At 48.8% G+C, this 26,262-nt stretch overlaps 1 protein-coding gene across 8 annotated transcripts in view; it reads right to left on the bottom strand.

Annotated features, from left to right (window-relative positions):
- Positions 1-26,262, bottom strand: part of LOC124039494 (RAB11-binding protein RELCH homolog) — a 74,243-nt gene that overhangs the window by 18,324 nt on the left and 29,657 nt on the right. For 7 of the 8 annotated variants that reach the window (XR_006839582.1, XR_006839583.1, XM_046355514.1 and 4 more), the window contains 10 exons: positions 12,570-12,641; positions 12,111-12,251; positions 11,830-11,994; positions 11,472-11,622; positions 10,076-10,232; positions 7,813-7,936; positions 7,658-7,706; positions 7,301-7,380; positions 5,083-5,189; positions 741-840 (listed from right to left, as the gene is read on the bottom strand). Coding sequence is in view for 6 of the 8 variants with exons in the window: in XM_046355514.1 (XP_046211470.1) it covers positions 741-840; positions 5,083-5,189; positions 7,301-7,380; positions 7,658-7,706; positions 7,813-7,936; positions 10,076-10,232; positions 11,472-11,622; positions 11,830-11,994; positions 12,111-12,251; positions 12,570-12,641 (1,146 nt within the window). In the remaining 2 variants the exon portion in view is untranslated. The remainder of the gene's footprint in view (positions 1-740; positions 841-5,082; positions 5,190-7,300; positions 7,381-7,657; positions 7,707-7,812; positions 7,937-10,075; positions 10,233-11,471; positions 11,623-11,829; positions 11,995-12,110; positions 12,252-12,569; positions 12,642-26,262) is intronic. The other variant, XM_046355515.1, reaches the window with a different exon arrangement.

The following is a 26,262-nucleotide window of genomic DNA, read 5'->3' as shown; positions in this document are numbered from 1 at the left end:
TCTATACCACTATGACACTGAAGGGGGTGTCTATACCACTATGACACTGAAGGGGGACACTGTCTATACCACTGATGACACTATGACACTGAAGGGGGTGTCTATACCACTACGACAGCGAAGGGGGTGTCTATACCAAAATGACAGCGAAGGGGGTGTCTATACCAAAATGACAGTGAAGGGGGAGAGGGGTGTCTGGTATCTATACCAAAATGACAGTGAAGGGGGAGGGGGGTCTATACCACTATGACAGTGAAGGGGAGGGTCTATACCACTATGACAGTGAAGGGGGAGGGTCTATACCACTATGACAGTGAAGGGGGATGGTCTATACCACTATGACAGTGAAGGGGGAGGGTCTATACCACTATGACGGTGAAAGGGGAAGGGGGAGAATGCTACATCTCTTCACCAAGAGTGTATTTTATCTAGGTCTTATTCCATTTCAGTCCTAGGCTTTTCCCTCGCTCCTACCTCTTATGTGTTCACAAGGAAGTGGTTCTGGCTCTGGGATGGGGTTAGGGATTCAAATCTAAATCAGGCCATTAAAAGGGAAGGCAATAACAAGCAGAGGCTGCTGCAGGGGAAAGACACAGGGAGGCAAACCAGTATAGTTCAGTTTGCATAATGCAACTGAAAACCCTTTAGAATCCATGGTCTGACATTAGCCAATAGAATATAAAGCTTTTTGTTCAGTGAGTTAACGTGTGTGTGTGGTGTGTCGCGGCAGGGTGTCGTACCTCAAACATACATGCAGCAGTACACCGGACCAGAGCCGAGGTGTGGACCACACCATACCACAGTACTGTCAGTAACATGTCATGGTACACTGGGTTAGCTCTGAAGAGAGAGATGGAGAGAGGAGGTGTGGACCACACCATACCACAGTACTGTCAGTAACATGTCATGGTACACTGGGTTAGCTCTGAGAGAGAGAGATGGAGAGAGGAGGTGTGGACCACCCCATACCACAGTACTGTCAGTAACATGTCATGGTACACTGGGTTAGCTCAGAGAGAGAGAGAGAGAGAGAGAGAGATGGAGAGAGGAGGTGTGGACCACACCATACCACAGTACTGTCAGTAACATGTCATGGTACACTGGGTTAGCTCTGAGAGAGAGAGATGGAGAGAGGAGGTGTGGACTGGTACTGTCAGTAACATGTCATGGTACACTGGGTTAGCTCTGAGAGAGAGAGATGGAGAGAGGAGGTGTGGACCACACCATACCACAGTACTGTCAGTAACATGTCATGGTACACTGGGTTAGCTCTGAGAGAGAGAGATGGAGAGAGGAGGTGTGGAAAAGAGAGGGACAGAGGGAGAGAGTGAGAGGAGGGAGAGAGTGAGAGGAGGGAGAGAGTGAGAGGAGGGAGAGAGTGAGAGGAGGGAGAGAGTGACGTACATTTCCTCAATGAAAACAATGTACTGAGCAAATGTCAAATTGGCTTTTTACCAAATTACCGTACAACAGACCATGTATTCACCCTGCACACCCTAATTGACAACCAAACAAACCAAAACAAAGGCAAAGTCTTCTCATGCTTTGTTGATTTCAAAAAAGCCTTCGACTCAATCTGGCATGAGGGTCTGCTATACAAACTGATGGAAAGTGGTGTTGGGGGTAAAACATACGACATTATAAAATCCATGTACACAAACAACAAGTGTGCGGTTAAAATTGGCAAAAAACACATTTCTTCACACAGGGTCGTGGGGTTAGACAGGGATGCAGCTTAAGCCCCACCCTCTTCAACATAAGAGCGTCTGCTAAATGACTTAAATGTAAATGTAAATGTATATATATATATCAACGAATTGGCGCGGGCACTAGAAAAGTCTGCAGCATCCGGCCTCCCCCTGCTAGAATCCGAAGTCAAATGTCTGCTGTTTGCTGATGATCTGGTGCTTCTGTCACCAACCAAGGAGGGCCTACAGCAGCACCTAGATCTTATGCACAGATTCTGTCAGACCTGGGCCCTGACAGTAAATCTCAGTAAGACCAAAATAATGGTGTTCCAAAAAAGGTCCAGTCACCAGGACCACAAATACAAATTCCATCTAGACACTGTTGCCCTAGAGCACACAAAAAACTATACATACTTGGCCTAAACATCAGCGCCACAGGTAACTTCCACAAAGCTGTGAACGATCTGAGAGACAATGCAAGAAGGGCATTCTATGCCATCAAAAGAAACATACATTTCAACATACCAATTAGGATTTGGCTAAAAATACTTGAATCAGTCAGAGCCCATTGCCCTTTATGGTTGTGAGGTCTGGGGTCCGCTCAACAACCAAGACTTCACAAAATGGGACAAACACCAAATTGAGACTCTGCACGCAGAATTCTGCAAAAATATCCTCCGTGTACAACGTAGAACACCAAATAATGCATGCAGAGCAGAATTAGGCCGATACCCACTAATTATCAAAATCCAGAAAAGAGCCGTTAAATTCTACAACCACCTAAAAGGAAGTGATTCCCAAACCTTCCATAACAAAGCCATCACCTACAGAGAGATGAACCTGGAGAAGAGTCCCCTAAGCAAGCTGGTCCTGGGGCTCTGTTCACAAACACAAACACACCCTACAGAGCCCCAGGAAAACAAAAAGATAATTACTTAACACATTGGAAAGAATTAACAAAAAAACAGAGCAAACTAGAATGCTATTTGGCACTACACAGAGAGTACACAGCGGCAGAATACCTGACCACTGTGACTAACCCAAAATTAAAGGAAAGCTTTGACTATGTACAGACTCAGTGAGCATAGCCTTGCTATTGAGAAAGGCTGCTGTAGGCAGACCTGGCTCTCAAGAGAAGACAGGCTATGTGCTCACTGCCCACAAAATGTGGTGGAAACTGAGCTGCACTTCCTAACCTCCTGCCCAATGTATGACCATATTAGAGAGACATATTTCCCCCAGATTACACAGATCCAAAGAATTCGAAAAAAATCCAATTTTCAAAACTCCCATATCTACTGGGTGAAATTCCAGTGTGCCATCACAGCAGCAAGATTTGTGACCTGTTGCCACGAGAAAAGGGCAACCAGTGAAGAACAAACACCATTGTAAATACAACCCATATTTATTTGTGTCCTTTAACTATTTGTACATTGTATATATATATAATATGACATTTGTTTTGAAACTGCTGTATGTGCAATGTTTACTGTTAATTTTTGTTGTTTTTCACTTTATATATTCACTTTGTATGTTGTCTACCTCACTTGCTTTGGCAATGTTAACACATGTTTCCCATGCCAATAAAGCCCTTGAATTGAATTGAATTGAATTGAATTGAGGAGAGTGTGAGAGGAAGGAGAGTGAGAGGAGGGAAGAGAGGGGAAGATCTAGGGAGAGGGAGTTCAAAGTAAATAACACACATGTATATATTTCACGGTCAGTGTCCCGCCCGCGTGTGCGCGGGTCAGTGTCCGTCAGCGTGTGTGCGTGTGGGTCAGTGTCCGTCAGCGCGCGCGCGGGTGGGTCAGTGTCCGTCAGCGCGCGCGCGGGTGGGTCAGTGTCCGTCAGCGCGCGCGCGGGTGGGTCAGTGTCCGTCAGCCGTCAGCGCGCGCGGGGTGGGTCAGTGTCCGTCAGCGCGCGCGGGTGGGTCAGTGTCCGTCAGCGCGCGCGCGGGTGGGTCAGTGTCCGTCAGCGCGCGCGCGGGTGGGTCAGTGTCCGTCAGCGCGCGCGCGGGTGGGTCAGTGTCCGTCAGCGCGCGCGCGGGTGGGTCAGTGTCCGTCAGCGCGTCCGTCAGCGTGGGTCAGTGTCCGCGCGCGGGTGGGGTCAGTGTCCGCGCGCGCGGGTGGGTCAGTGTCCGTCAGCGCGCGGTGGGTCAGTGTCAGTGTCCGGTGGGTCAGTGTCCGTCAGCGCGCGCGGGTGGGTCAGTGTCCGTCAGCAGTGTCCGCGCGGGTGGGTCAGTGTCCGTCAGCGCGGGGGGGTCAGTGTCCGTCAGCGCGCGCGGGTGGGTCAGTGTCCGTCAGCGCGGGGGTGGGTCAGTGTCCGTCAGCAGTGTCCGCAGGCGCGCGGGTGGGTCAGTGTCCGTCAGCGCGTCAGTGGGTCCCGTCAGCGCGCAGTGTCCGGCGCGCGGGTCAGTGTCCGTCAGCGCGCGCGCGGGTGGGTCAGTGTCCGTCAGCGCGCGGTGGGTCAGTGTCCGCAGCGCGGGTGGGTCAGTGTCCGTCAGCGCGCGCGGGGGTCAGTGTCCGTCAGCGCGCGGGTGGGTCAGTGTCCGTCAGCGCGCGCGCGGGTGGGTCAGTGTCCGTCAGCGCGCGCGCGGGTGGGTCAGTGTCCGTCAGCGCGCGCGCGGGTGGGTCAGTGTCCGTCAGCGCGCGCGCGGGCGGGTCAGTGTCCGTCAGCGCGCGCGGGTGGGTCAGTGTCCGTCAGCGCGCGGGTGGGTCAGTGTCCGTCAGCGCGCGGGGGTGGGTCAGTGTCCGTCAGCGCGCAGTGTCCGTCAGCGCGCGGGTGGGTCAGTGTCCGTCAGTGTCCGTCAGCGCGCGGGTGGGTCAGTGTCCGTCAGCGCGCGGTCGGGTGGGTCAGTGTCCGTCAGCGCGTCAGTGTCCGTCAGCGCGCGCGGGGTGGGTCAGTGTCCGTCAGCGCGCGCGTGGGTGGGTCAGTGTCCGTCAGCGCCGCGCGGGTGGGTCAGTGTCCGTCAGCGCGCGCGTGGGTCAGTGTCCGTCAGCGCGCGCGGGTGGGTCAGTGTCCGTCAGCGCGCGCGGGTGGGTCAGTGTCCGTCAGCGCGCGCGGGTGGGTCAGTGTCCGTCAGCGCGCGCGCGGTGGGTCAGTGTCGTCAGCGCGCGGGTGGGTCAGTGTCCGTCAGCGCGCGCGTCAGCGGGGGTGGGTCAGTGTCCGTCAGCGCGCCGGGTCAGTGTCCGTCAGCGCGCGCGGTGGGTCAGTCAGTGTCCGTCAGCGCGCGCGTGGGTCAGTGTCCGTCAGCGCGCGCGCGGGTCAGTGTCCGTCAGCGTGCGCGCGCGGGTCAGTGCGCGCACGGGTCAGTGTCCGTCAGCGCGTGGGTCAGTGTCCGTCAGCGCGCGTGTGGGTCAGTGTCCGCCCGTGCGCATGTCCGGGTGTGCATTACCCCAGCTCTATGAAGGAGGCTTTGAGGCTGTCCAGAGGGGCATGGGAGAGAGACAGGGTTGTCATGACGTCCTCTAGGAAACCAACCAGCAGCTTACGATCCTCATCCTGGTGGAACACGCGCGCACGTTACACACACGCACGTTACACGCACGGGCACGGGTACGTCACGTTACACACACGCACGGGTACGTACGTTACACACACGCACGGGCACACGCACGGGCACGTTACACACGCACGGGCACGTTACGCGCACGGGCACGTTACGCACACGGGCACGTTACGCACACGGGCACGTTACGCACACGGGCACGTTACGCACACGGGCACGTTACGCACACGGGCACGTTACGCACACGGGCACGTTACGCACGGGCACGCATACGCACACGGGCACGCGCACACGGGCACGCACGGGCACGCTACGCACACGGGCACGTTACGTTACGGCACGTGCACGCACGGGCACGTTACGCACACGGGCACGTTACGCACACGGGCACGTTACGCACACGGGCACGTTACGCACACGGGCACGTTACGCACACGGGCACGTTACGCACACGGGCACGTTACGCACACGGGCACGTTACGCACACGGGCACGTTACACACACGGGCACGTTACACACACGGGCACGTTACACACACGTTACACACACGTTACACACACGTTACACACACGGGCACGTTACACACACGGGCACGTTACACACACGGGCACGTTACACACACGGGCACGTTACACACACGGGCACGTTACACACACACGGGCACGTTACACACGTTACACACACGGGCACGTTACACACACGGGCACGTTACACACACGGGCACGTTACACACACGGGCACGTTACACGGGCACGTTACACACGGGCACGTTACACACACGTACGTTACACACACGCACGTTACACACACACGGGCACGTTACACACACGGGCACGTTACACACGGGCACGGGCACGTTACACACACGGGCACGTTACACGTTACACACACGGGCACGCTACACACACGTTACACACACGTTACACACACGTTACACACACGGGCACGTTACACACACGGGCACGTTACACACACGGGCACGTTACACACACGGGCACGTTACACACACGGGCACGTTACACACACGGGCACGTTACACACACGGGCACGTTACACACACGGGCACGTTACACACACGTACGTTACACACACGTACGTTACACACACACGGGCACGTTACACACACGGGCACGTTACACACACGGGCACGTTACACACGGGCACGTTACACACACGGGCACGTTACACACACACGGGCACGTTACACACACGGGCACGTTACACACACGGGCACGTTACACACACGGGCACGTTACACACACGGGCACGTTACACACACGTACGTTACACACACGTATGTTACACACAGACTATGCTGAGTGTCAGTTGTTTTTTTGTTGTTGTTTATTTCAACAAAATGTAACATTCATGAAGAGCACATGTTCAACTGAATAAACAAACACGTTTTCCAACATCATAAGGTTAAATCAGTAGTGAAGATTTCATATTAAAATCAGCCAGGGGAAATGGAACTTATTTTGTGCAACAGGGACTGGCAATTGAACACAAGCTTCACATTACTTTGATTGTTCAAACATTTCTGTCCTGTCTATCTATCTAACAGTGTTGCTGTGTTATACTGGACTCACTCAGTTTTCCACCATAAAGCAGAAATAGGCCAAAAAGAGTAGAACCAGATCACCTTCTTTTACACTATGATTTCACTATTAGATGTATATATATAAAAAGGAATAGTTTCACCTTATTAAAAGGAGAATTCAGTTTAAGCAACAAGGTTGACCTTAGAATGAGGGACAGCTAGAGGGATTAATAAACAATCCTCTCCAGAAACCACTTTGTCAAAGCAACAAAATAACCAGGGCCTGACAACGATGGTGAAACTTGGAGAGATGTTGTGGGTTAAATTCTTCCTAGACGTAACAGAGGATTCACACAGGTGTCATAATGCACGTCTCCCTTCATACAGAAGCACCTGATTCATTGAATTTTCCATGTGGTCTATACTAAAGAGGACTTAATTTAATATAACAGGCTTTTAAATTCTATATTTGTGCACAATTTCTACCTAAAATATGAAAGTGGAAGGACCAAGTAATTAGACAGATGGATCACTGTCCCGATGCACAAAACCCCACTTGTTTACCTGATTGTAGCATGTCAGTACACCTGTAGCATAGACTGGAACTGTAGCCTTGGTCAGAACAGCATTCCCGGTTAAAGCATCTAGGAGAGAGAGAACAAACACTGGAGAAAGAGAATGTGACATACGACCGTGTAACTTATTTCCACTTCAGTAGGTTTATAAAACAGAGCATATTTGGCATGCACACAAGACAGGACGCAAACAAAAACACACGGGAGAGGTATTGGCACCACGCGCTCGTTTAAACTTCGGAAATAGTCAGAGGATGAGGAGAGACAGGGAAACACCCAATCCTACTAATCCCAATAAAACAGATTGTTTACGAAAGGTGTGTGTGTGTGTGTGTCTTCCACTTACCAACATTCTCTTCAGAGAGCCGTAGGATCTCCTGGAACTGTGGTTTTACCTGAACGAGAGAGGACACCCCGCTATAGTCAGCACCAATGAAATGAATCGGAAAGTGCATATTGTGTCCAGCACGAGGCCAACAGCAGACCAGTACACATTCTTACCTTCGTGTTAGTGAAGATCTTGCCAAACGTGCGGCAGAGTCTCCAGAAGAAGCGTGAGAACTCATGGACACACGTAGTGGAGGTTACAGTAATACCACCTACTATCTCTATCAGCTGCGGAAGACTGGAGAGAGAGGGGGGGGGGTTATGTGTGCGTGCGAGCATACGTGTGTGTGTGTGTGTGTTTGTATATACACTACATGACCAAAAGTATGTGGACACGTGGGAAGGCTTTCCACTAGATGTTGGAACATTGCTGCTATAACAGCCTCCACTCTCCTGGGAAGTCTTTCCACTAGATGTTGGAACATTGCTGCTATAACAGCCTCCACTCTCCTGGGAAGTCTTTCCACTAGATGTTGGAACATTGCTGCTATAACAGCCTCCTCTCTCCTGGGTAGGCTTTCCACTAGATGTTGGAACATTGCTGCTATAACAGCCTCCACTCTCCTGGGAAGGCCTTCCACTAGATATTGGAACATTGCTGCTATAACAGCCTCCACTCTCCTGGGAAGTCTTTCCACTAGATGTTGGAACATTGCTGCTATAACAGCCTCCACTCTCCTGGGTAGGCTTTCCACTAGATGTTGGAACATTGCTGCTATAACAGCCACCACTCTCCTGGGTAGTCTTTCCACTAGATGTTGGAACATTGCTGCTATAAAAGCCTCCACTCTCCTGGGAAGGCTTTCCACTAGATGTTGGAACATTGCTGCTATAACAGCCTCCACTCTCCTGGGAAGGCTTTCCACTAGATGTTGGAACATTGCTGCTATAACAGCCTCCACTCTCCTGGGAAGGCTTTCCACTAGATGTTGGAACATTGCTTCCATTCAGCCACAAGAGCATTAGTGAGGTCGGGCACTGATGATTAGGGTGATTAGGCCTGGCTAGCAGTCCGCATTCCAATTCATCCCAAAGGTGTTCAATGGGGTTGAGGTTAGGGCTCTGTGCAGGCCAGTCAAGTTCTTCCACACCAATCTAAACAAACCATTTCTGTATGAACCTTGCTTTGTGCATGGGGGCATTGTCATACTGAAACAGGAAAGGGCTTTCCCCAAACTGTTGCCACAAAGTTGGAAGCACAGAATCATCTAGAATGACATTGTATGCTGTAGCGTTAAGATTTATTTTACTGGAACTAAGTTGCCTAGCCCGAACAATGAAAAATAACACCGGACCATTATTTCTCATCCACCAAACTTTACAGTTGGCACTATGCATTGGGGCAGGTAGCGTTCTCCTGGCATCCACCAAACCCAGGTCTGTTCGCCGGACTGCCAGATGGTGAAGAGTGATTCATCACTCCAGAGAACGTGTTTCCACTGCTCCAGAGTCCAATGGCAGCGAGAGCTTTACATCACTCCAGTCGACGCTTCACATTGCGCATGGTGATCTTAGGCTTGTGTGCAGCTGCTTAGTCAGAAAACCATTTCATGAAGCTCCCGATGAAGTTATTGTGCTGACGTTGCTTCAAGAGGAAGTTTGGAACTTGGTAGTGAGTGTTGCAACTGAGGACAGATGATATTTACGTGCTACGTGCTTCAGCCTTTGGCAGTCCCGTTCTGTGGGCTTGTGTGGACTACCACTTTGTGGCTGAGCCATTGTTTCTCCTAGATGTTTCCACTTCACAATAACTTACAGTTGACCAGGGTTGCTCTAGCAGGGCAGAATAACAACACCAGGGCAGCTCTAGCAGTGCAGAATAACAGCACCAGGGCAGCTCTAGCAGTGCAGAATAACAGCACCAGGGCAGCTCTAGCAGGGCAGAAATTTGACGAACTGACTTGTGGGAAAGGTGGCATCCTATGACGGTGTGACGTTGAAAGTCACGGAGGTTTTCAGTAAGGCCATTCTACTGCTAATGTTTGTTGGCTGGAGTGCCTTTGGGTGGTGGACTATTCTTGATACACATGGGAAATGAGCGTGAAAAACCCAGCAGTGTTGCAGTTCTTGACACAAACCGGTGAGCCTGGCAACTACCACCATAACCTGTTCAACGGCACTTACATCTTGTGTTGCCTATTCACCCACTAAATGGCACACATACACAATATATGCTTTAATTAGCTTACTGCTTAAAAATCCTTCTTTAACCTGTCTCCTCCCGTTCATCTACACTGGTTGAAGTGGATTTAACATCAATAAGGGATTACTGCTTTCACCTGGATTCACCTGGTCAGTCTGTCATGGAAAGATCCGTTGTGTTCCTAATGTTTTGTCCACTCAGTGTACATGTGTGTGTAGTGTATAGACCACTCACAGTTGATTGACCACCCACAGCAGACTGTCCCAGCCCGTAGTGCCCTCATGTTCTAGCTGGTAATCATAGAGGATGAGGAGGCCGCTCAGCATCTCCCGGCTCCCCACGATAGTCGCTACATCCTGAAGAGGAGACGCTGGCCGAGGGAACCGCGTCACTGAGGGGTCAAACAGGAGTCATAGGTCAGGGGTCAAGGGTTGAAGGTCAGGGAAGCAAAATACTAGAGATTTGGGAGAATATGGTAGTCAAAACATAGCAAGGTTACTGGCTTCCAACTTCCTGTGTGTTTCCTACCCTCTATGGGGGGGGGGGTCTCCCAGCAGGGTGAGCCTGTGTGTTTCCTACCCTCTATGGGAGGGGGGGGGGGTCTCCCTGCGCGGTGAGCCTGTGTTTCCTACCCTCTATGGGGGAGGGGGGTGTCTCCCTGCAGGGTGAGCCTGTGTGTTTCCTACCGGCTATGGGAGGGGGTGTCTCCCTGCAGGGTGAGCCTGTGTGTTTCCTACCCTCTATGGGGGGGGGGGGTCTCCCCTGCAGGGTGAGCCTGTGTGTTTCCTACCCTCTATGGAGGGGGGCTCCCTGCACGGTGAGCCTGTGTTTCCTACCCTCTATGGGGGGGGTCTCCCTGCATGGTGAGCCTGTGTGTTTCCTACCCTCTATGGGGGGGTCTCCTGCATGGTGAGCCTGTGTGTCTCCCTGCATGGTGAGCCTGTGTGTTTCCTACCCTCTATGGGGGGGGGGGGTCTCTCCTGCATGGTGAGCCTGTGTGTTTCCTACCGTCTGCAGGGTGAGCCTGTATGTTTCCTAACCTCTATGGAGGGGGGTCTCCCTGCAGGGTGAGCCTGTGTGTTTCCTACCGGCTATGGGAGGGGGTGTCTCCCTGCAGGGTGAGCCTGTGTGTTTCCTACCCTCTATGGGGGGGGGGGTCTCCCTGCAGGGTGAGCCTGTGTGTTTCCTACCGGCTATGGGAGGGGGTGTCTCCCTGCAGGGTGAGCCTGTGTGTTTCCTACCGGCTATGGGAGGGGTGTCTCCCTGCAGGGTGAGCCTGTGTGTTTCCTACCCTCTATGGGGGGGGGGTGTCTCCCTGCAGGGTAAGCCTGTGTTTCCTACCCTCTATGGGGGTGAGCCTGTCTCCCCTGCAGGGTGAGCCTGTGTTTCCTACCCTCTATGGGGGGGGGGGGTGTCTCCCTGCAGGGTTTCCTAAGCCTGTGTTTCCTACCCTCTATGGGGGGGGGGTGTCTCCCTGCAGGGTGAGCCTGTGTTTCCTACCCTCTATGGGGGGGGGTCTCCCTGCAGGGTGAGCCTGTGTTTCCTACCCTCTATGGGGGGGGGGGTCCCTGCAGGGTGAGCCTGTGTTTTCCCTACCCCTGTCTGCATGGTGAGCCTGTGTGTTTCCTACCCTCTATGGGGGGGAGGGTGTCTCCCTGCAGGGTGAGCCTGTGTGTGAAGGGAGCGTTCTGGAGCACCACAGAAAACAGAGGAGGGATGAGAGACTGGAGGGCCGACAGGAACATGTGGAGCTTGTGTTCATCAAGACCATGTTCACCCTGCTTGGGGGTTGGGGGGGTGGGTAGAGAGAGTAAAATTGGAGAGAGAGAAAGAGGAAGCAAGAGAGAGAGACAGAAATGAAGAGTGACAGAGAGAGGAGAGTTAGAGCTTCTCCATCTGGATTGATCAACCTTATTGATCTATTGAGATCAAAAGCACATTATTTTCTTACACATGTCAAATAACCAAAGCCCTGTGGGACTACCTACCTTGAGAAGTTTCTCTATGCGGGCCAGCAGAGAGGGGATGAGAGTGGTCTGGAGGATTCCCAGCTCTGTGGTCCAGGCAGCGAATGCTGGGATGAACACCTGGTGGATAGCACTGACCACCCTCTCCGATGGGTCACCGAGGGACAACAACATCAACTCAAAACCCTGACCGCAACATGAACACAACACGACCACAGTCACTATAACATGACCACAGTTCATTTAACCAAACACAAGATGTGTTATAAAAGCCTTTTTATAACGCACGTGCACACACACACCTGGGAGTACTTGTCGGGGTCGTCGATGTATCCCATGATGATAGCAAGGCTTTTGACCACGGCCTCTCTGACCATGTCTGCCTTGTCTTCAGCCAGCATCTGCTGCAGCATGGACAACACCAGGGAGCTACGCATCTCCTTCTGTTAACACAAACACATAGGCAGAGTGAGAACACACACTCAGCTACACGTGTGTGTGTGTGTGTGTGTGTGTGTGTGTGTGTGTGTGTGTGTGTGTGTGTGTGTGTGTGTGTGTGTGTGTGTGTGTGTGTGTGTGTGTGTGTGTCTAACAGGCAGATAAGCTGTGTGATAACATGAGTTTAAGTACCTGTGTGTGTATGCATGTATGTGACAGAGAGAGACAGATTGTGTGTGTGTGTGTGTGTGTGTGTGTGTGTGTGTGTGTGTGTGTGTGTGTGTGTGTGTGTGTGTGTGTGTGTGTGTGTGTGTGTGTCTTACAGGCAGGTAAGGTGCTAAGGCTCCACAGGCCTCTGCTACCAACAATCTCCTCTCTGAATACTTATGGTTGATCTGGAGAGAGAGAGAGAGAGAGAGTCTGATCACAGCTAAACTACACTGATCCTCAAAAGAATAGACATGGAAACAACCACACATTCACAGCCCAGTAAGATGTACAACATCAAAAATGAATACAGCATGGGCACCTGATGGCATCCCAAATGAGATTCTCAAACACACTAGATCAAAATTTCAATTGTATATATTAAAACTGTTTAATTTGATCCTGAGCGTAGGTTATTTCCCTGACATCTGGAATTAAGGACTCATAACCCCAATCTTTAAGAACGGAGACAAATTTGACCCAAACAATAGAGGCATTTGTGTGAACAGTAACCTGGGGAAGGTTTTCTTTAGTATTATAAATGTAAAAGAGTTCTAAACTTCCTTAATAAGCACAATGTCTTGAGTAAAAGCCAAATTGGATTTATACCAAAACATCACAAGACTGATCATATTTACACCCTACACACCCTGATAGATAAACATGTCCACCAAAATAATACCAAAATATATGCTTGCTTTATCCACTTCCAAAAAGCATTTGATTATATTTGGCATACAGGACTGTTCTACAAAGTTATTGAAAGTGGTGTAGGGGGTAAAACATATGACATAATTAAATCAATGTATACTGGCAATGCGTGTAGCATTAAAATTGGCAAGAAAATAACAGAATTCTTTAACCAGGGGCGGGGCCTTCGCCAGGGTTGCAATCTGAGCCCTGCATTCTTCAATATTTACATCAACAAATTGGCCACTATTCTAGAAAAATCCTCTGCCCCTCGTGTTAGTCTCCACAATTCAGCAGTTAAATGCCTACTCTTCTCAGATGACCTATGCCTGCTGTCACCCACAGCATATGGCCTACAGCAGAGCCTGGACCTGCTAGAGCAGTACTGCCAGACCTGGGCCCTGGCAGTAAACCCCCACAGCATATGGCCTACAGCAGAGCCTGGACCTGCTAGAGCAGTACTGCCAGACCTGGGCCCTGGCAGTAAACCCCCACAGCATATGGCCTACAGCAGAGCCTGGACCTGCTAGAGCAGTACTGCCAGACCTGGGCCCTGGCAGTAAACCCCCACAGCATATGGCCTACAGCAGAGCTTGGACCTGCTAGAGCAGTACTGCCAGACCTGGGCCCTGGCAGTAAACCCCCACAGCATATGGCCTACAGCAGAGCCTGGACCTGCTAGAGCAGTACTGCCAGACCTGGGCCCTGGCAGTAAACCCCCACAGCATATGGCCTACAGCAGAGCCTGGACCTGCTAGAGCAGTACTGCCAGACCTGGGCCCTGGCAGTAAACCCCCACAGCATATGGCCTACAGCAGAGCCTGGACCTGCTAGAGCAGTACTGCCAGACCTGGGCCCTGGCAGTAAACCCCCACAGCATATGGCCTACAGCAGAGCTTGGACCTGCTAGAGCAGTACTGCCAGACCTGGGCCCTGGCAGTAAACCCCCACAGCATATGGCCTACAGCAGAGCCTGGACCTGCTAGAGCAGTACTGCCAGACCTGGGCCCTGGCAGTAAACCCCCACAGCATATGGCCTACAGCAGAGCCTGGACCTGCTAGAGCAGTACTGCCAGACCTGGGCCCTGGCAGTAAACCCCCACAGCATATGGCAGTAAACCCCCACAGCATATGGCCTACAGCAGAGCCTGGACCTGCTAGAGCAGTACTGCCAGACCTGGGCCCTGGCAGTAAACCCCCACAGCATATGGCCTACAGCAGAGCCTGGACCTGCTAGAGCAGTACTGACAGACCAGGGCCCTGGCAGTAAACCCCCACAGCATATGGCCTACAGCAGAGCCTGGACCTGCTAGAGCAGTACTGCCAGACCTGGGCCCTGGCAGTAAACCCCAACAGCATATGGCCTACAGCAGAGCCTGGACCTGCTAGAGCAGTACTGCCAGACCTGGGCCCTGGCAGTAAACCCCCACAGCATATGGCCTACAGCAGAGCCTGGACCTGCTATAGCAGTACTGACAGACCAGGGCCCTGGCAGTAAACCCCAACAGCATATGGCCTACAGCAGAGCCTGGACCTGCTAGAGCAGTACTGCCAGACCTGGGCCCTGGCAGTAAACCCCCACAGCATATGGCCTACAGCAGAGCCTGGACCTGCTAGAGCAGTACTGCCAGACCTGGGCCCTGGCAGTAAACCCCAAAAATATTCAAATCATTTCCAGAGAAGATCCAGTTCCGAGGAATTAGACCAAAGTTCTCAATTGGAACAAAATATATAGAGTACTGCACACACTACAATTACTTAGGTTTAAAAATAAGCTCAACTGGACACCTTAATGAGGCAGTGAATGAACAGGGAGAAAGCACGCAGGGCTTTCAAATACCAAACAAATTCAAACAAGATTTCATCAAATGGGACAAACACCCCATTGAAACCCTGCATGCAGAGTTGTGTAAGATTCTCCTACATGTCCAGAGGAAAACTACAAACAATGGATGCAGGGCAGAATTAGGCCAATATACACTAATAATAAAGACTCATAAAAGAGCAATTAAGTTTTGGAAACATTAAAATACAATGAGCCCCTCTCATATCATTACCAAGCCCTGCAATGCCAAGAGCTGAGTCCCCTCATCCAGCTGGTCCTGGGGGTGAGATCACAAACCTGTTCTACGAACACACTGAAGCCTCAGGACCAGAACATACAATCAATCAGAATAAACCAAATTACAACACCGTCAAAACAATACTATATTGCTTATTGGGAATCACAAGGCAAAATGCAGTGCTATTTGGCACTAAATCGACAGTACACCGTGGCTAAATATTTGACCATGGTTACTGATCAAAACCTTAGAAAAACCTTGACAAAGTACAGGCTCAGTGAGCACAGCCTTGCCATTGAGAAGGGTAGACACAGGAAAACCTGGCTCCCTGTAGAGGAAAGGCTGTGCAACCACTGCACAACAGCAGAACCTGAGACGGAGCTGCATTTCCTGACAAAATGTCAAAAATATAAAACAATTAGAGTGTAATTTCCCCAAATTTGAAACCCTTATTCAAGGTTTCAAAGACCTCTTTGATGAGGATAGGCTACCCGTCCTGTTGGGGGAGGACGCAGAGAGCTGTGGGTTGGCAGCGCACTACATTGCTGCCTGCTATAAGTTGAGGGACAGTATCTGAGTGACCAATCAACCTGCACATGTCCTCTACTGTATGCTTATTGTTATTGTTGAATGTCTGGTTATTTTCATATTGTAAATATCCAAAGTAAGCTTCGGCCATATGTACATTGTTACATCATGCTGAGACAGACGGACATAGACATGAGCTACTGAGTTCTTCTGCAAAATATAGAATTAGAGTTGGATAAATGTAGATAAACCTTGATTTCCCCCCCACCAGAACATATTGAATTCTACCCTCTCCATCAAATCAAAATTCCATACCTAAAACCTTGATTTTGGACTAATTACCTGAATGGATTCTTACTACCAAATATTATCAAGAAAAAACTTCTAACAAACCAAAACCTGCAGAAGAAACACAGCGGAAACACCATCAAAACAAAACTGAGTAATGTTCAATAATCTCTAGGTCATTTTCTTATATAAAGCGAAGTAAATAGGCTCCTAAACTACCAAGCTGCTAGGACAGAACTGACCTGGCTGCAACTTCAATTAGCACTGAAGTGTGAAGTGAGATGTGTAAGTTTCACAGCCTCCCAGAACCAAATGCAGAGTCCTTTGATCTCAGTCCCCTGCTCCATGGCACATCCCTGTGCAGATGTCATCACAGTACAGTACCCCTTCGATATAAAACATATCAGTGGGCAGATGTCATCACAGTACAGTACCCCTTCGATATAAAACCCTGTGCAGATATCAGTGGGTGGGCAGATGTCATCACAGTACATATAAAACATATCAGTGGGCAGATGTCATCACAGTACAGTACCCCTTCGATATAAAACATATCAGTGGGCAGATGTCATCACAGTACAGTACCCCTTCGATATAAAACATATCCCTGTGCAGATGTCATCACAGTACAGTACCCCTTCGATATATAAAACATATCCCTGTGCAGATGTCATCACAGTACAGTACCCCTTCGATATATAAAACATATCAGTGTACAGAATTAGTACAAAACAAGCTCCTCAAGGACAATCCAGAGGCCCTATTTGCTGACTGCTAAAAAGAGGGGAACATAAGCAACTTAATTTTCCACACAGACCCTCCCCTGGGCACAGTGCTATATTAACACAGACCCTCCCCTGGGCACAGTGCTATATTAACACAGACCCTCCCCTGGGCACAGCGCTATATTAACACAGACCTTCCCCTGGGCACAGCGCTATATTAACACAGACCTTCCCCTGGGCACAGTGCTATATTAACACAGACCTTCCCCTGGGCACAGCGCTATATTAACACAGACCCTCCCCTGGGCACAGTGCTATATTAACACAGACCTTCCCCTGGGCACAGTGCTATATTAACACAGACCTTCCCCTGGGCACAGCGCTATATTAACACAGACCCTCCCCTGGGCACAGCGCTATATTAACACAGACCTTCCCCTGGGCACAGCGCTATATTAACACAGACCCTCCCCTGGGCACAGCGCTATATTAACACAGACCCTCCCCTGGGCACAGCGCTATATTAACACAGACCCTCCCCTGGGCACAGCGCTATATTAACACAGACCCTCCCCTGGGCACAGTGCTATATTAACACAGACCCTCCCCTGGGCACAGCGCTATATTAACACAGACCCTCCCCTGGGCACAGCGCTATATTAACACAGACCCTCCCCTGGGCACGGCACAGCGCTATATTAACACAGACCCTCCCCTGGGCACGGCACAGCGCTATATTAACACAGACCCTCCCCTGGGCACGGCACAGCGCTATATTAACACAGACCCTCCCCTGGGCACGGCACAGCGCTATATTAACACAGACCCTCCCCTGGGCACAGCGCTATATTAACACAGACCCTCCCCTGGGCACAGCGCTATATTAACACAGACCCTCCCTGGGCACAGCGCTATATTAACACAGACCCTCCCCTGGGCACAGCGCTATATTAACACAGACCCTCCCCTGGGCACAGTGCTATATTAACACAGACCCTCCCCTGGGCACAGCGCTATATTAACACAGACCCTCCCCTGGGCACAGCGCTATATTAACACAGACCCTCCCCTGGGCACAGCGCTATATTAACACAGACCCTCCCCTGGGCACAGCGCTATATTAACACAGACCCTCCCCTGGGCACAGCGCTATATTAACACAGATCCTCCCCTGGGCACAGCGCTATATTAACACAGACCCTCCCCTGGGCACAGCGCTATATTAACACAGACCCTCCCCTGGGCACAGTGCTATATTAACACAGACCCTCCCCTGGGCACGGCACAGTGCTATATTAACACAGACCCTCCCCTGGGCACGGCACAGTGCTATATTAACACAGACCCTCCCCTGGGCACAGCGCTATATTAACACAGACCCTCCCCTGGGCACGGCACAGTGCTATATTAACACAGACCCTCCCCTGGGCACGGCACAGTGCTATATTAACACAGACCCTCCCCTGGGCATGGCACAGTGCTATATTAACACAGACCCTCCCCTGGGCACAGTGCTATATTAACACAGACCATCCCCTGGGCATGGCACAGTGCTATATTAACACAGACCATCCCCTGGGCATTTCACAGTGCTATATTAACACAGACCATCCCCTGGGCATGGCACAGTGCTATAAGAGCACACTACTCCTATGTCAAGACAGAGGGTATTGGCCCAGGGTGGAAACTCAGAATACTAGACATTGAAGAAATAGAAACAACCTCTCAACGTGTACAGGCCTGGGACAGTAATGGTGCAGGTCCTCCTCCAGCAGTTCCAGCAGGACTTTTACAGGATCAAAGACAGAGCACAGCAGGACAATATCTCTCTGTGATGACTCCATCAGTCTGATCACCTCTTCAAACTCATGTAGACGAGGATAGTCTCCCCCCAGCACTGAACAACACACCTCTTCAAACTGTCCTATAGACGAGGATAGTCTCCCCCCAGCACTGAACAACACAACACTTCAAACTGTACTGTAGACGAGGATAGTCTCCCCAGCACTGAACAACACAACACTTCAAACTGTCCTGTAGACGAGGATAGACAACCCCCAGCACTGAACACACCTCTTCAAACTGTCCTGTAGACGAGGATAGTCTCTCCCCAGCACTGAACAACACACCTCTTCAAACTGCCCTCTTTTGTCACTTCTAGGTTAGACTACTGCAATGCTCTACTTTCCGGCTACCCGGATAAAGCACTAAATAAACTTCAGTTAGTGCTAAATACGGCTGCTAGAATCCTGACTAGAACCAAAATATTTGATCATATTACTCCAGTGCTAGCCTCTCTACACTGGCTTCCTGTCAAAGCAAGGGCTGATTTTAAGGCTTTACTGCTAACCTACAAAGCATTACATGGGCTTGCTCCTACCCATCTCTCTGATTTGGTCCTGCCGTATATACCTACACGTACGCTACGGTCACAAGACGCAGGCCTCCTAATTGTTTCTAGAATTTCTAAGCAAACAGCTGGAGGCAGGGCTTTCTCCTATAGAGCTCCATTTTTATGGAACGGTCTGCCTACCCATGTCAGAGAAGCAAACTCGGTCTCAACCTTTAAGTCTTTACTGAAGACTCATCTCTTCAGTGGGTCATTTGATTGAGTGTAGTCTGGCCCAGGAGTGGGAAGGTGAACGGAAAGGCTCTGGAGCAACGAACCGCCCTTGCTGTCTCTGCCTGGCCGGTTCCCCTCTTTCCACTGGGATTCTCTGCCTCTAACCCGATTACAGGGGCTGAGTCACTGGCTTACTGGGGCTCTCTCATGCCGTCCCTGCAGGGGGTGCGTCACCTGAGTGGGTTGATTCACTGTTGTGGTCATCCTGTCTGGGTTGCCCCCCCACCCCACTTGGGCTGTGCCATGGCGGAGATCTTTGTGGGCTATACTCAGCCTTGTCTCAGGATGGTAAGTTGGTGGTTGAAGATATCCCTCTAGTGGTGTGGGGGCTGTGCTTTGGCAAAGTGGGTGGGGTTATATCCTTCCTGTTTGGCCCTGTCCGGGGGTGTCCTCGGATGGGGCCACAGTGTCTCCTGTCCCCTCCTGTCTCTGCCTCCAGTATTTATGCTGCAGTAGTTTGTGTCGGGGAGCTAGGGTCAGTTTGTTATATCTGGAGTACTTCTCCTGTCCTATTCGGTGTCCTGTGTGAATCTAAGTGTGCGTTCTCTAATTCTCTCCTTTCTTTCTCTCTCTCGGAGGACCTGAGCCCTAGGACCATGCCCCAGGACTACCTGACATGATGACTCCTTGCTGTCCCCAGTCCACCTGGCCATGCTGCTGCTCCAGTTTCAACTGTTCTGCCTAACTATTATTCGACCATGCTGGTCATTTATGAACATTTGAACATCTTGGCCATGTTCTGTTATAATCTCCACCCGGCACAACCAGAAGAGGACTGGCCACCCCACATAGCCTGGTTCCTCTCTAGGTTTCTTCCTAGGTTTTGACCTTTCTATGGAGTTTTTCCTAGCCACCGTGCTTCTACACCCGCATTGCTTGCTGTTTGGGGTTTTAGGCTGGGTTTCTGTACAGCACTTTGAGATATCAGCTGATGTACGAAGGGCTATATAAATACATTTGATTTGATTTGACCTCTTCAAACTGTCCTGTAGACGAGGATAGTCTCTCCCAGCACTGAACAACACACCTCTTCAAACTGTCCTGCAGACGAGGATAGTCTCCCCCCCCAGCACTGAACACACCTCTTCAAACTGTCCTGCAGACGAGGATAGTCTCCCCCCCAGCACTGAACAACACACCTCTTCAAACTGTCCTGTAGACGAGGATAGTCTCTCCCTAGCACTGAACAACACACCTTTTCAAATTGTCCTGTAGACGAGGATAGAACTCCCCCCCCCCAGCACTGAACACACATTTTCAAATTGTCCTGTAGACGAGGATAGAACCCCCCAGCACTGAACAACACACCTCTTCAAACTGTCCTGTAGACGAGGATAGTCTCTCCCCAGCACTGAACACCACACCTCTTCAAACTGTCCTGCAGACGAGGATAGACCCCCAGCACTGAACAACACACTGAACACACCTCTTCAAACTGTCCTGTAGATGAGGATAGTCCCCCCCCCAGCACTGAACACACCTCTTCAAAACTGCCCTGCAGAAGAGGATAGTGTCTCCCCAGCACTGAACAACACACCTCTTCAAACTGCCCTGCAGAAGAGGATAGTCCCCCCCAGCACTGAACAACACACCTCTTCAAACTGTCCTGTAGACGAGGATAGTCCCCCCCCCTCACTGAACACACCACACTGAGAGGGATACATTCACAGAGCTGGAGAGAGACATGGTGGAGCTCAGAGATCTAGTCCACACAATCCAGATAGAACAAACACACAAAACAGACCAGCGCAACAACACCCATCCACAAGACCCAGAGAGGGCAGAAGGTGGAGATGGATGACTGTTGAAGAGAGCTGGCTGCTCTACGGACTGAGGTGAAATAACTTAAAAGAGGAGCGAGGGGAACACAGGGCCCAACTAAATGTAGTGAAGGAAAAGGGAGAGGAACACATGTCACAGCTAAATGTAGTGAAGGAGAAGGGAGAGGAACACAGGGACCAGCTAAATGTAGTGAAGGAGAAGGGAGAGGGACACAGGGCCCAGCTAAATGTAGTGAAGGAGAAGGGAGAGGAACACATGGCCCAGCTAAATGTAGTGAAGGAGAAGGGAGAGGGACACAGGGCCCAGCTAAATGTAGTGAAGGAGAAGGGAGAGGAACACATGGCCCAGCTAAATGTAGTGAAGGAAAGGGGAGAGGAACACAGGGCCCAGCTAAATGTAGTGAAGGAGAAGGGAGAGGAACACAGGGCCCAGCTAAATGTAGTGAAGGAGAAGGGAGAGGAACACAGGGCCCAGCTAAATGTAGTGAAGGAGAAGGGAGAGGAACACAGGGCCCAGCTAAATGTAGTGAAGGAGAAGGGAGAGGAACACAGGGCCCAGCTAAATGTAGTGAAGGAGAAGGGAGAGGAACACATGGCACAAAAATTCAGCCACACCCCAATCAGCTGAGACCACCCCAAACAAACCCCAGCCACACCCTATATAGGCCCCCCAGATGAGACCTGTTTTCTATCCACACATACTAATCATATGCATGTACTATATTCCTGGCATGAGTAGCAGGGCGCAGAAATGTTGGCGATTTTTAACAGAATGTTCGAAAAAGTAGGGGGTAGGATTAACAGGTTAAAGCAGAGGAAGGGAGCTTAAAGGCAGAGGAAGGGAGCTTAAAGGCAGAGGAAGGGAGCTAAAGGCAGAGGAAGGGAGCTAAAGGCAGAGGAAGGGAGCTAAAGGCAGAGGAAGGGAGCTAAAGGCAGAGGAAGGGAGCTAAAGGCAGAGGAAGGGAGCTAAAAGCAGAGGAAGGGAGCTAAAGGCAGAGGAAGGGAGCTAAAGGCAGAGGAAGGGAGCTAAAGGCAGAGGAAGGGAGCTAAAGGCAGAGGAAGGGAGCTAAAGGCAGAGGAAGGGAGCTAAAGGCAGAGGAAGGGAGCTAAAGGCAGAGGAAGGGAGCTAAAAGCAGAGGAAGGGAGCTAAAAGCAGAGGAAGGGAGCTAAAAGCAGAGGAAGGGAGCTAAAGGCAGAGGAAGGGAGCTAAAGGCAGAGGAAGGGAGCTAAAGGCAGAGGAAGGGAGCTAAAGGCAGAGGAAGGGAGCTAAAGGCAGAGGAAGGGAGCTAAAGGCAGAGGAAGGGAGCTAAAGGCAGAGGAAGGGAGCTAAAGGCAGAGGAAGGGAGCTAAAGGCAGAGGAAGGGAGCTAAAAGCAGAGGAAGGGAGCTAAAAGCAGAGGAAGGGAGCTAATAGCAGAGGAAGGGAGCTTAACGCAGAGGAAGGGAGCTAAAAGCAGAGGAAGGGAGCTAAAAGCAGAGGAAGGGAGCTAAAAGCAGAGGAAGGGAGCTAAAAAGCAGAGGAAGGGAGCTAAAAAGCAGAGGAAGGGAGCTTAAAGGGACCAAATTCAGTCTCAATGACCAAGGGAGATAAACAAACGTCGTAATAGACTGTATCCGGTACAAAGACCGCAATAGATAGATGGATAGGTGTGCCTTTCTCATTGTGGACTAACTCTTTATAGAGATGGACAGCTATTCCCGAGACAGCTCCATAACACTGTGGCTGTACTAAATTCTACAGGGATTTCAGGTTACAAAAAAAAGGTATGGGAACTGTTTAAAATATCTGAACATTATGAAGGGGATATGAACACACGTACTCAACTACATGCTTGCTTACACATGTGGACTTATACATACACACACCTGATCTCGCTCTCTTCGACATTAGAGAGAGAGAACTGTTTTATAATTTAATGTGTTTATTTTTTGTCTCTTTTTATGTATTTGTCTACAAGTTTATATATGTTTACAACAAGCAAGGGGAAGATATCAGAGTAGGGGCATTGGGGAATAACAACATATTGTACAGAATACATTTGTACTGTAGTGAAGCCGTCTCTAGAGTAATGCAAGGTCTCTTTCATGACCATGTGAAACGTCAATTGCTATGGAAATGCTGAGGTGTGTTTTTCAATTATGTTAAAGGTAATTATGATGCAGCTATGATGGTGTTACGATATGGATTACAATTATGAATATTAATGCTATACACACTACATGTCACACACATAGACACTCAAACATGCAAATTGGCAGAGTTAATATTAATTTGGACATCACGCATTATAGTCTTACTATTATACAGACATCATAAACACTCATTATATCATATCCAACCTACCACAGCAACCTACTCCGATTTGTTACACACGCAATTTGTCTCAATTTTCTAACATCTGTGCATTGGCTCACAGGCAAAGGAATAAAACAATATTGCTGGGAACCTGTTTCTTGAATTCTAAATATCAGACAATTGAAAGCTCTAGTTTTGATCGTCATAATACCTCTGATGGCAGTAACTTTACAAGCACTAATTATGGTCAATTTAGCCAGAGAATAGTAACTAGTTATGGTAAGGGGTGAAATGAGTATAGCTAGTTATAATTGTAACGGTTTGGCAGATTATAAAAAAGATGATCAGTCTTTACGTGGCTAAAAGAAAAGGAATATAACATATACTGTTTACAGGAAACTCACTAAATGCTTAGATGAAGCTGCGTTTAAAAAGGAATGGGGTGGTGAAATCATTTTCTGTCATGGACAAAGGAACTCAAAGGGTTTGATTATATTAATTAACAAAAATTTAGATTTGAATGTGCAAATAATCAGGAATGATTTGCAAGGAAGGTGGATCATTTTGAATATGAAAGAGAATTGGCTCATTAATCTATATTGTCCAAATCAGCATGATCCACATTTTTCAAAAACATGTATACCAATTTATTGAACTTACAGGCAACAGATGATCTAATCATTATGGTAGGAGACTATAACACTGTGTTAAGTACCTCAATGGACCATAAAGATAATCACTCTACAAACTATCATCACCGTGTCTTTAAGGTAATCACTCTACAAACTACATCACCCTGCCCTTAAGGAAATCACTCTACAAACTATCAACACCCTGTCTTTAAGGTAATCACTCTACAAACTATCATCCCCTGCCCTGCCACTTACAAACTATCATCACCGTGTCTTTAAGGTAATCACTCTACAAACTATCATCCCCGTGTCCTTCAGGAAATCACTCTACAAACTATCATCCCCGTGCCCTTAAGGAAATCACTCTACAAACTATCATCACCGTGCCCTTAAGGAAATCACTCTACAAACTATCATCACCCTGCCCTTAAGGAAATCACAAATATTATGGGCGCATTAGAAATAGTGGATATTTGGAGACTTAAAAAACCCCGACCTGGTGAGATATACATGGAGGAGACTTAATCAAGCAAGTCGTCTTGACTACTTTGTCTCTTTCAAAGGTTAAAAAAGTTGATAGGAGAGAGACGGAATGCGATCGGATCATCATCTAATTGCCATTCACATAACTCTTATAGATTTTCCACATGGACGGGGAAATTGGACATTTAAATCACAGTTTACTGGAGAACAACTTATTTTTAACGAAGACAAAATAACAAATAACTGAATTTTTCCAGTATAATATAGGTTCAGAAAACCCCCCTATTGTTTGGGATACCTTTAAAAAGTACCTTCAGGGGTCATTCAATTCAATATTCATCAATAATAAGAAAGCAGTTTCTGGCTAAAGAGCCGAGAATAACAAGGGAAATCCATGACCTAATAGTAGAGGTAGATGGCAATACAAATGATACTACAGAGATACAAAACAAGTTAGAGGAAAAACAAAAAGAACTTGAGGAAATTATTCAAGAACAATCTAATGTAATATATTACATAAATAAAGCAAACTGGATGGAATATGGAGAAAAATGCACTAAATTCTTCCTCAATCTCCAATACAGGAACGCTAACAAAAATAATTTGCAGAAACTCGTTACTGAAGACTGAGTCATCTATGATTCTCTGAATGATATTTTAAAGAGGCTAATTATTTTAGGCAGATGTTCTCTTTCCTGTCTCATCCTCTCAAACTGAATGGAGATTACGGTAAGGAATTCTTTCATAATAATATTAAAAAATTTAAATTAACAAAATGTACAGAAAGATCAGTGTGAAGGTCAAATTACAGAGGAAGAACCTTGAGGCTATTAAATCCTTTCAGTCTGGAAAAACCCCAGGGCTTGATAGCATATCGGTAGAGGTTTATCAAGTATTCTTTGATATACTAAAAGCTCCATTATTAGATTGTTTTAACTACTCCTATAGAAATGGTAATCTGTCATGTACTCAGCAGGAAGGTCTGATTTCACTATTATTAAAACAAGACCCAGATGGCAAATATAAAGATCCGGTCTATCTAAAAAACTGGAGGCCCCTTTCACTTCAATGATGTGATTCAAAAATACTAGCAAAATGCATAGCACTCAGAATTAAAAGGCTTTTTACCAGGTATTGTTCATAATATACGACAACTACTAGAAATAATAGAACATCATAAAACACATAAGAAGCCAGGAATGGTATTTATAACAGATTTTGAAAAGGCTTTTCATAATGTAATACTGGATTTTATTTATAAATACCTGGATTTTTTTCAATTTCGGTAATTCTCTTATAAAAGGAGTTAAATGTATAGCACAGGTGTAAAATACTAATAAACAGCTACTTCTCGTTATGTCCATCGAAATGCTCGCTATTCAAATCAGATCCAATAACCACATTAGAGGATTATAAATCCAAGGCTTAAAAACAAAGGTGTCCATGTATGACGATGACTCAAGTTTTACATTCAGTCTGCAAGCTAGACCCCTGCACCATTCACACCATTCAGTCTGCAAGCTAGATCCCTGCAATGTCTCATAAAGATCTAGATAACTTTCCTGTACTCTCTGGACTAAAATCTAATTATGATAACTGTACAATATTATATATTGGATCCTTTAAAAAAATTACAACTTTTACATTACCTTGCAGCTAAACTATAAAATGGTCTGATGGTGAAGTAGGAGACAAAGAGAG

This window comes from Oncorhynchus gorbuscha, linkage group LG07, assembly GCF_021184085.1.
Source record: "Oncorhynchus gorbuscha isolate QuinsamMale2020 ecotype Even-year linkage group LG07, OgorEven_v1.0, whole genome shotgun sequence".
NCBI lineage: Eukaryota > Metazoa > Chordata > Actinopteri > Salmoniformes > Salmonidae > Oncorhynchus > Oncorhynchus gorbuscha.
This window is presented reverse-complemented; position numbering and strand designations above follow the sequence as displayed.